This window comes from Bison bison, unplaced genomic scaffold, assembly GCF_000754665.1.
Source record: "Bison bison bison isolate TAMUID 2011002044 unplaced genomic scaffold, Bison_UMD1.0 scf7180017864119, whole genome shotgun sequence".
Taxonomy (NCBI): Eukaryota; Metazoa; Chordata; class Mammalia; order Artiodactyla; family Bovidae; genus Bison; species Bison bison.
In genome coordinates this window covers 303,552-314,343 of record NW_011494691.1, presented here as the reverse complement: position 1 = coordinate 314,343, position 10,792 = coordinate 303,552, and the positions used below count along the sequence as shown (strand labels likewise).

The window sequence follows — 10,792 nt, the reverse complement described above, 5'->3', positions numbered from 1 at the left end:
TCATCTCACAGTTTTGGAGGCTGGAACCCCAAGATCTAGGTGCCAGCAGGGTTGGAGTACTCTGACTCCTTTCTTCTTGGCTTGCAGGCAGCTGGCCTCTCACTGCCTGTCTGTGTGCGGGCCTTCTTTGCATCTGCGTCCTGGGCTCCTTTTCTTATAAGGACACCCTTCAGATTGGGTTAGGACCTACCCCATAAGCTTCATTTTGCCTTAATCAGCTCTTCAAAGGCCCTAACACACAGTTCCACCCTCAGGTGCCAGGGCCAGGGTGTCCACATATGGCTTTGAGGGGAATGTGTTCAGCACATATTGAACCAGGGTGCTCATGAGCCAACAGAGGCCTATTAGGGAATGTCCCTTAAAACCTCAGCAGTCACAACCACCAGCTCTAGGAATAGGTTGTCCCTGTGGTGCTAAACTGCCAGAGAGGGGCTGCAGCAACCCTGAGCACATGGTTCCTTCTGTAGCTGCAACTTCCTGTCCTTTTCTCCTGCCTCGTATGTGCTGGGTGACCAGGAACTCTGTGCATTTTGGATATGCCCGGGTGTCACATACATCTCTACTGAGGGGCTTTGAACACATTATTTAATCGCCTTCAGCCTCAACTTCCTGCCCCATCAGGTGGTTAAATCGAGGGTTCAGTCAAGCATGAGAGACAGGGCCAGAGTGATGCTCAGTAGCCAGATTTTAGGATTGACCCAGATAAGGAGAAAACACTGTTGGTATATGGGCTAAACTATGAATGAAAGTGTGGAGAAATTCTGTCGTTTAGGGAGAACTGTTGGTCCTGGAGATGTGACTGCTATAGGCTCTACTCCATCTGCCGTCCCTCAGCTTCCCCCACCCACTAAGTTAGATGTGCAGGGTGAGGGAGCACTGACCCAAACCCCATCCCCTCCCCTAAGTTGGAGGAGGCCTCAGTGGTGACCCTGAACCTTGCTTTGAAGCCATGTCAGGAGGTCTCCTCCCCATCTCTGTTTCCAGAAACTCACCAGAGCCCCTGTCTTCCCCTGCCAGCTTTGCTGACCACCCCAGGTTCCCCAGCATCACCACCAGGGCCCCTGCTTTGACCATTCATCCTGCTGGAATCTGTGGGGGAGGGAGGCCCCGAGAGGGTGACCAGTCAGAGGCTCATCTCTACCTGGGCTGGTCTTGGCGGCTAGCAGCGCTGAAGGAAGGGCATGAGTGTGACTGAGCAGGGAGCTCCTGTGAACGGGGGAGGTCTCAGGTCAGAATCGGACCGTAGAGGTCTGTCAAGCTCTCCCTGGTGGTAGGAAGCAGCTCTTCCTAGCCCGTGGGTAGTACAGGGTGGCCAGTCTTCACGTTTATAATCCAAATAGATCCTACATATCCCATTGATCTGAGGTATTATTTTTAAAGATGGGCACATGCTGTTGTGATTAATAAAATCCACACATCTTTAGAAGCGTTTTTACGTGTATAGATTTTTGTCCTTGTGCATTTTTCTCAGTGAACAAAAAGCACACACACTCACCATCATGCAAAGTCCATAGTTTTCTGTCAATGTTCAGAAAGGCTCCTCCTACTCTGGAAGGCCAGGCACCACCAGTGGCCTTCCAGAGTTCAGCCTCGTGAGTACATAGGACAAGCAGTTAACCATACAACCAGCTGGTGTTTATGCACTGCACCTTGTCCTGCAGGCTCTGTGCTAAGTACTTTATGGGCAACAGATCTGGTCACCCTCTGAATCCCGTCCGCTTCTGCCTGTTGGTCACCCAGGCCCTCACCTCATGACCTCACCCAGGCCCTGTTAATTTTTGTGTCTCCAGGGTCAAGGAGGGGGTAGACCCTCCTTAACTCTTTGGTGGGTGGGCGTGAACAAGCACTGTGTCTAGTTCATAAATGGAGGAGTCTGAAAAGGCGTGGGTGCTGGTCAGCTCTGCCCACCCAGCCCTGCTCAGTGACTCAGGGCGGCTCACACAGAGCTGCTGGCTTCCTTGTGGTCACACTTTGGACGGCTCCCTGGTGCAGAAGGTCCGCAGGCACTCAGAGGCCACAAGGCTTCCTCCCCCAGCCCGTCTGAGCATCTGCCCTTGGGCAGAGGGCAGAGGCATTTCAGAGGCACTTGGGAAAGGACAGGCCTGGCTGGTTTGGCTGTCTCTGGTTCCCCTGTGGGTGGGTTCTCTCTGGGAGGGGTGCTGGGTGGAACCAACCTGATAGATACCCCCGTCCCCATGGTCCTGTGTGGGATGCACAGGGACCTCAGGGATCCTCCCACCATTTCCCTGGAGTTCCCAGGTGCTTCAGGTTCATGGGTAAGGAAGGCACAGGGCTGAGCTGCTCCCGGGATTTCACCTCTGCTCTCTGTCTCCTTCTCAAGGCTTCCTCCTGACCTTGGCGCTGACTGAAGCACTGGTATTTGCTGCCCAGGAACCATCTCCCAGGGAATCTCTTCAAGTCTCCCCCTCAGGCACCATCCCAGGCACCATGGTGACAGCATCCCTCAGTTCTACCAGACACTCCTCCATGGTGGCCACCCCTGCCTCTGTGGTGACACCGACCCCTCATCCTGATGGACCCTCCTCACAGGCCACAGCTCCCATGGCAACGACAACACCCCATCTAGATGGACACCCTCCTACAAACACCATCTCCACCATCATGGCGACGGCATCCACCCCCCATTCTGAAGGCTCCCTGTCCACAGGGCCACTTCCTGCTGCTGTGGCAACCACATCCTCCCATTCAGAGGGCCGCTCCCCAGGCGAAACTGCGCCCACCATCCTGCTGACAAAGCCAGGGGAAGCCACCAGCCGTCCCCCCACAGCCCCCTCCAGAGCTACCACACGCAGGCCCCCCAGGCCCCCTGGCTCTTCCCGAAAGGGAGCCGGCAGTTCACCACGCCCTATCCCCGCTGCACCCAGTGGTCATGCCGGGAGGAAGGACAGCCAGCGGGGAAGAAACCAGAGCTCCACACATCTGGGGCAGAAGCGGCCGCTGGGGAAAATCTTTCAGATTTACAAAGGCAACTTCACAGGGTCTGTGGAGCCTGACCCCTCCACCTTCACCCCCAGGAACCCGCTCTGGGGTTACTCCTCCTCGCCACAGCCCCAGACAGTGGCTGCCACCTCAGCGCCCAGCAGGACCTCGTGGGTACCACCCACCACCCCCCTAGTGCCTGTGGAGGACAAGCCCAGCCTTAGCAGGGCAGACCAAGGGGGTGGTTCCACCTTCACCAGCCAAGGAGGGGAGCCAGATGCCACAGCAGCCTCAGGCACCCCTGCCAGTCAACAGCGTGCTCCAGTGCCTTCTCAGCACCCCCATGGTGACCCGCAGGACGGCTCCAGCCACAGTGACTCCTGGCTTACTGTCACCCCCGGCACCAGCAGACCTCCGTCTACCAACTCTGGGGTCTTCGCAGCCACCACGGGGCCCATCCAGGCTGCCTTTGATGCCAGTGTCTCAGTCCCTTCCGAGGGGCTTCCTCAGGGAACATCCTTAGCCCCGCAGGCCCCAGCCCACCCAACATGGGCTTCAGAAAGCACTGTTTCCCAAGCCGAGGAGAAAGCTGTGGCCACCCCCACACCCACCATGATGGGCAGGGTGCCCAGTCCTCTCTCCACAGTGGTGTCCACAGCCACAGGAAACTTCCTCAACCGTTTAGTCCCCGCTGGGACCTGGAAGCCTGGAACAGCGGGGAACATTTCCCATGTGGCCGAAGGGGACAAACCCCAGCACAGAGCCACCATCTGCCTGAGCAAGATGGACATCGCCTGGGTGATCCTCGCCATCAGCGTGCCCATCTCCTCCTGCTGTAAGTGCCTCACACGCTCCCTTCTCCCCTCACCCACCACCACGGCAGCGTGCCCATCCCCACAATTCTTTTGCCCCACACTTGGGCAGTCCCCACCAAGTGGTCTGCAGAGTTCCCAGAACCCCAGGAGAGAAGGCAGCAGAACAAGAATCCCAGGTTATCCCACTCCTGGCCCCTAGCTCATCAGGCCATGGCTCAGATGCCCACTGATCATAAAGGCACAACTCCTAGGAGCTGGGAGTCAAGTCCAACTCGGTATTTTGCAGAAAGAAACACCAGGCTGGGGAAGGGACATGGTTTCCCCAGGACCCCAGAGCTCATGAGAGTCAGGGTTAGAATGTGAGCTCAGAGCACCCATCTTCCAGCCCAGGACTCATGTCATGACACTACCCTGCCTGCTCTCTTCTCTAGCCACGTGACACCAACACCCCGCAAGGTGAGAGCTGGTGCTTCCAAACCGACAGCCTCCAAGTGGCAGAACCCTTGGAGCCTTCCCCCCAACCTCTCTTCCGTCGCCCTTACTGCTGCTCTCTTCTCCTCCTCCTGTCTTCCCTCAAGAAAGAAGAAAAGATGAAGTTTTATTTTGCAGGAAGTTCTAGTAGCCTTGACAAAAACAGTTCTTACAACTAAATTGAGGCTTACAAGTTACATATGAATTTAGCTATTTTGTGGCTCCTCCCCATTTTGCTTGTCCATGAGTGGTGTGAAGTGGTGCTTTGTGGACCTTGTCATTGCCTTTGCTCCCACTGGGTACATGGAGAAGGGCTCCCCTAGACCACAACAATAGTGGGCCACCAGCGCCCCCTTGCTGCCACCATCACTCCCACCATCACTCCTATATTGAAAACTCTAGGGGCTTCTTCCTCCCTGAAAAAAGTGTAGTGAAAGTGTTAGTTGCTCAGTCGTGTCTGACTCTTTGCAACCCCCTGGACTGTAGCTCACCCGGCTCCTCTGTCCAAGGAATTCTCCAGAAAGAATACTGGAGTGGGTAGCCATTTCCTTTCTCCAGGGATCTTCCCAACCCAGGATTGAACCCAGGTCTCCTGCATTGCAGGCAGATTCTTTACTGGCTGAGCCACTGGGGAAGCCCTCTTCCTCCCTGACGTCTCCACAAAGAACCTGATGCAATCACTTGGGACCCAGGGCTGCCTTCATGTCTCCCCCATGCACCTGATCTCAATTCTTAAGAGTTCTTCTGATGGCCTCACAAGAATCCTTACTGTGCCTGCCCTCCCCCCAGCCCCACGCCACACACAGACATCATCCAGGTGCCCCCTCAGTCCTTTCAGGGGTGAGAAACCCCTGTGCTGCCCACGTAGCCCCTTTGTCCTGTGGCTGTTTCCAGCTCTCCTGGGGGTCTTGTAATTTTCCCGTTGTAAGTTACACTCTTTGGTTCTAACCTCTGCCCTCTGAAACCACACAAAACAAGTCCATCCACCAACCCCTGAGATTCAGGAAACCACTCTCAAGGGCAAGCTTTTCTTTTCCAAGCTGTCGTCCCTGTCCCTTTGAGTCTCTTCACAGGGCCACCTGGCCCTGGTCCTGCCCCTGTCTACCCCTCCAATGGCCTCAGTTCATGCCTGCCCCAGAAGAAGCACCGCATTGCCCGTGCCCGGCCGAGGCAGAGAAGCGTGCATGGCAGTTCCTCTGTTCGGACACTTTAGTCACATTCAAGCAACCTGCTCTGGCATCAGGTCCTCACGTCACACCATGGGCTCAGCCTGATCTCAAGGGGAATGAAGCCCCAGAAACTTTTTCAGAGGAGGCTATGCGGCCAGGTCTCCCAGCCTGTCTTCATGTTATGGGTCAATCAAACATCAGCACAGGAGGTGTGTGCCTTTAACATTAACCTGATGTCTGCTTGGCATTGTATTCTGACAAAATCCTTTTTAATCTGGAGTCTGGATTCTTTCCAGGAGCTGCCTCTCCCAGCTCTCTGTCTCCTTCCAGTTGATAAGCAAAGCCAACTTTCTATGTTGAGGAAAGTCCAGTCTGCTCAAGGAACCAGTGCAGGAAAAGTGAAAATGTTTACAGGTTGCATATTTCATTCTTTCCTTAAGCATATTTATTGTCACTCATGGGTGCACACAGATATTCTTAAAGCTGTGATTGCTCACTTCTAAAACAGAAGAATGATAATGAGAAAATGTAGCACTATTAGCCCATAAATTATTAATAATGGTCATATTTGAGAAGTAACCACATTAGAGACAGCTTTCTAATTTTCCATTCTTTCCATGTGTCTAGAGGCTGTAGTTTACAAAGGGAATTCCTACTATTTTTAATCATTCATCCTTAAAGCAGACTAGCTAGAGCAATAAAATAAAAAGACAAAGCAGATGCACCGTACAGGTAGGGCGTATGTCACCACATGAAGTGACTTGCCCAGGGTCCCAATCACACCTGAGCCAGCCCAGACCTGGTGACACGATCCATTCGCCTCAACGGCATCTCCCAAGTGCTCACTGTGTGCCAAGCACTGTTTCAAGCATGAGGGACCCAGAAATGTGTGACACAGCTTCCCCCACCCAGCTGCCAGGGCCCTGTCCCTACCTGCACTCCCACAGCCCACACCCACCTGGGGCTGCAGGTCTAAAAAGATGTCTCCAGCCCTTCTGCTATATATGAGTTTGAAATTAGATCAAATTTTACTGCAAAGAAGAAAACCCATGGGCTGCCTAAACCATGCATAATAACATCAGCCAAGACAGAAGCGAGGACAAGCCTGGAACTGCACCATGAGAATGCTTCTGGCACTGACAGGAGCCTTCAGCCGCTGGGCGAGACCATATTACTTCAGAAAGGAAGATTTCCCCTGGGACCCACAGCCCCTGCTTCCTTTGGTGTCTGTCTCGCATCTCCACCATCCTCAGGCCAAGCCCTCACTCAGCAGGGTTCCAGCCTGGCCGCCTCCACATACATACAGCTCCCTGTCCTGTAGGACCATCGCTGACCCTGTGAAGGTCCTGATGAGAGGGGCACTGAGAAAGAAGATGCTTGTCCAGCTTTAAAATGCTGTGCTGTTTGAAAGCTCATAGCCTGGCCAGGTCTAGGGGCCCCACAGTCAGACCTTCTCAGCAGCTACATTTATCCTAAAGCACACTCTCCAGCCCTCAAAGAAGAGTTTCCTCTTTGGCTGGTTTGCCAGATATTTCAGGCAATCTGCATTGGTGACAAAGTACATGCGTAGATTTTCTCATCTGGCTTTTCTGAGTAGTCCGGGCCCTGGTCCAGCTTCTCAGGGACTGCTGGGCAGGCCAGCAAGTCCCCTGTTTCTGGTGGAAGCAGAGGGTGATTGTAGCAAGTCTCAGGTCTGCTCAAGAGGAGCTGTCACCACCCACACCTGTGCTTCAGATCATGAGCCCTTTCTAGCAGCTGGAAGGATGTATGTTGCGCCAGGTCTGAGAAATGCTTTGTCTCCTGAGCCACACTGGAAACAGCCACACTTAGTTTCAGATGTACTGAGAACTGAAACTGATTGGATCCAGGCCACATTTGGTCAGGCGCTGGGAGCTGGGTGGCTCCTGAGATGGTCTCTGCTGCCACCATCAGGACGCACAGGCCACCACCTCCTCCTGGAAGCCTCTGGGTCTGGTGCTGAAGTGGTCCCTGCTCTTGGCTGTCAGTACTCTGGGTTTCCATCAGGAGGTCAGTTATGTGGCTCTGTCAGTCTCTCTGGCCTGGCCTGCACATACCACATTCATTGTTGAGACTGTCTTCATCCAGCCTCCCTGGAAGAGATGGGAGTTACATGGGGCGAAAGCAGGAAACAAGGCCAGTTACAGATAGTTTTCATCATCAATCCAAGCTGAGCCATCCAAAGCAGAGCAACCTCTCACTGACCCAGGATTCGTGACAGTTCACACGCACGTTACCCAGGACAGACTGGCCTCCTTCCAGATGTACAGAAATGCCACTGGAGCAGCAGAGAGAACGCATCCTTATGCCAGGTGGCTCGTGGCTATATTACCAGTTGTTCTGTGAATGTTACTCAAATCCGAATGTGTCTGTGTACCTTTACTCACAGACCCCAGTGACTTTGTAGTTATTATATTTTAAAAAAGAAAGAAAGAAAGAAACCTGGGTCAGAAGTACTCTTTCCAGTTAAAAGAACAGATTAGGACGGGACGTAAGCGTGACCAGGTTTGTCTCCTTGGGGTTTATGAACCAACTGAAGGAGGTGGGGCAGCCTTTGAAAAAGGCAGGCTTACCCGGGGATGTTCCCGAGGCTGGACTAGAGTGTCCTGGCCACACTCACAGCTCTTCCCTGTGCTTCCCAACCAGCACCTGCGGCAGGAACCTTCTGGAGCTTCCTCAGGCACATCTCCATCCACCAGGCCAGAAAGTCCATGAGCCCCCAAACCTGCTTTCCCCAGGCCCGTCACCCGGTCCAGCCCGGCCTCCTTCCACACCCTGAGGCCTCCCTTGACCTCCCCCAACCTCCAGAGTGAGGAAATAATTGTCCACAGATGGGCTGGCACCGCTCGACTAATCCTTTCCTCCAGGGTTTTCGGTTTCTAATCTACCTAATGAGGGGCCAAACTGAGACGTCAAAGCTCCCTGCCCTCTGTCATTTGCCTAACTTTAAACCCGTGTGAATAGCTTGAGAGGGACCCTGCTGTAACAAGAAGCCTTGACTTGGGATCCAGACACACCTGGATGTAAACCCAGCTCTCCCACTAAGTCGCCCCTGGGACTTGGACAGGTTAACCCTTGGGCCACTGTTTTCTCACCTGCTAAAATAGGACTAATGTCCACTGTGTTCATTCAAGGCCTTCAGGAGGCAGATACCAAAACAGAATTAGGCCTGAAAGAGATTTATTGGGGAAACACCTTTGAATTATTGATATAAAGGAAGAAGAAAGAGGTGGAGGGCTGGGAAGGAAAAGGCTGGATAGTCGTCCTGAGGAAGCTTCCACGAGTGAGGGGAGTCCTCAGACCATTAGAGGAGTTTCCTATCCTGCGGGAACAGACCTGCTCCGTCAGTGATGGCTGGGAGCAGCCTGCGAAGGGTGGCCTCGGCACACCCGTGGTGGCGAGTCAGGGGGCGGAGGCGGGGGTGGTCCCTTGGCTGCCCCGTGCAGCAGGAGAGCTGCTCAGGCACTCGCGGGGCTGCAGCTGCCGCTCCAAAGCCTTGTCGGGGACAGCAGATGCATCTGAAGTCCTATCACAGCATCTACCATGGGGAGGTGCCCGGTGAGGACACGGTCAGAGGGTGATGATACTCATCTCATTGTCAGGACTTGCCACACATCCTCCAGCCGCCCGTGGAGAACACCCTCAGCAGGCGTTTTCAAAGCATCTCCCTCGGGGTCCTGTAGGCTTTCGTGTCCATTTCCCATCGTATAGCAGGTCCCAGCCCTGAAATGAGATCCCTTCCAGAAACACAGCACAGTACCCAGGCTCCATCTTCACGTCAGCGACCCTCCTCCTTCCTGTCATACATCCGACAAGCTGTGACTGATTCCCTATTGATGTGCTGGAGAAGTTGGGAGAACTTGCTTCACTCTCATTTCAGTTTCAAAACTAGAGGAAATAGGGATCCTATTGACTTCCTCGAGGGTCTTGACAGCCTTTCCCTTTGGAGAAACAGAGCAGTTGAAGCTTTCGGTGACATGGGAGGGGGCGCGGCTCGCACCTGAGTGTGCAGAGTTGTGTGGTTTAGAAGTTTAGGTGACTTCAGTTGCCTCTTCTGTGAATGGGAGGAGTGCCAGCACCTTCCTCAGGCAGCCATATTGTGAGTTAAATCAGACGGTAGAGCACCTGGGAATAAAATAGAGACTCCATAAATTTGATTGAACTTTTCTTTCTGAGATGAAAGCTCAGACCCCAAAATAATGGAAGTACTAACCTAACCCTTGGCCTTGAACCACGCAACAGGCATGCAGCCCAATTTTTCCTTCAGGGTCTCCCTTTAAGGATGATGAGGTGAGAACAAGAAGGAAACTCCTATTAGTGAAGCACCTATTGTGTGTCAGGCAGTGCTCTCAGCATTTGGCATTCATGATCCTTACAACCGGGCCGGGTCTATAGTGATCAGCATGAGGAAGTGACACCTAGTGTAATACACAGCCGAGTCAGACTTGAACTCAGGTCTTTTGGAGTCTAAGCCCATGCTCTTCCTGTAGCCGGGCTGGCTTCCGTTGTGTAAGTGAAATGGTGTTTGAGAGGCACCAAGAACTCCCCGACTGACATGTAATCAGGCTGGGAGTGCTAACAACATGGGAGGAGGAAGAGAAAGTGAGGAACAGAACTCCCCCTTCCGACCCCCAGCCCTTCCCACAGGGCAGGACCCTGGTCATGTGTCCTAACCAGGCCCAGTCCCTGGGGCAGGGGCAGTATGGGCTCAGAGGGCACTGGCCCAGGATCCAGAGGACCTGGATTCTGCAACCTGCACACACCTAGGTTAGCGGGCGGGGGTGGGGTGGGGTGGGAGGGAGTGGTTCATGCAGCCTAGCCCTCACCCTATGGCTTAGGTTTCCCCAACTTGAATTCCCCTGGGCTGCTTCCCCATTCCAGTCCCAGGAGTAGGGTGAAAAGTAGTCGTGACAATGAAGAATAAAAATTCCGGAAAAGAGAAGGGACCAGGGCCTTGCCCCAGCCTTGCCACTTGCTGTGTCCGGTGGCAAGCTGGGTTCTGCATCAGAGTCTTCTCCTCTATAGAACAGGCAGGTGTGCCCTAAATTAGCAGATTTTCAGGCTGACTCTGCAGCCTCCCTCCTCACCCCTTATTCCTGCAACCAGTTGAAGAAAGGGCTCTTTGGAAGGAAGGGAGGAAACCCACAAAGCTTGAAAGAATCTCTACCAGCCAGTCTAAAATGTCTTTGAGCTCAAGTATTCAGAAACTGGCTTTCTATTTTTAAAACTTTTTTGAGAGGACCTGGAAGAATGGTAAGAAAAGTAGAAGTCTTTTTGATCAAAGCAGATTGGATGGAATGGAAACTTGCCCAATCTCTTGATCTTGCCTGGAAGCCTTTTCAGGTAGAGGTGCCAGCAAGGCCAGCAGCAGGAAAGAGC

The 10,792-nt window shown here is 53.5% G+C and overlaps 1 protein-coding gene across 2 annotated transcripts in view; it reads left to right on the top strand.

The window, feature by feature from the left end:
• Positions 1-10,792, top strand: part of TMEM108 (transmembrane protein 108) — a 391,348-nt gene that overhangs the window by 372,851 nt on the left and 7,705 nt on the right. For both annotated transcript variants that reach the window (XM_010839570.1, XM_010839571.1), the window contains exon 4: positions 2,342-3,775. In XM_010839570.1, coding sequence (XP_010837872.1) covers positions 2,342-3,775 — 1,434 coding nt within the window. The remainder of the gene's footprint in view (positions 1-2,341; positions 3,776-10,792) is intronic.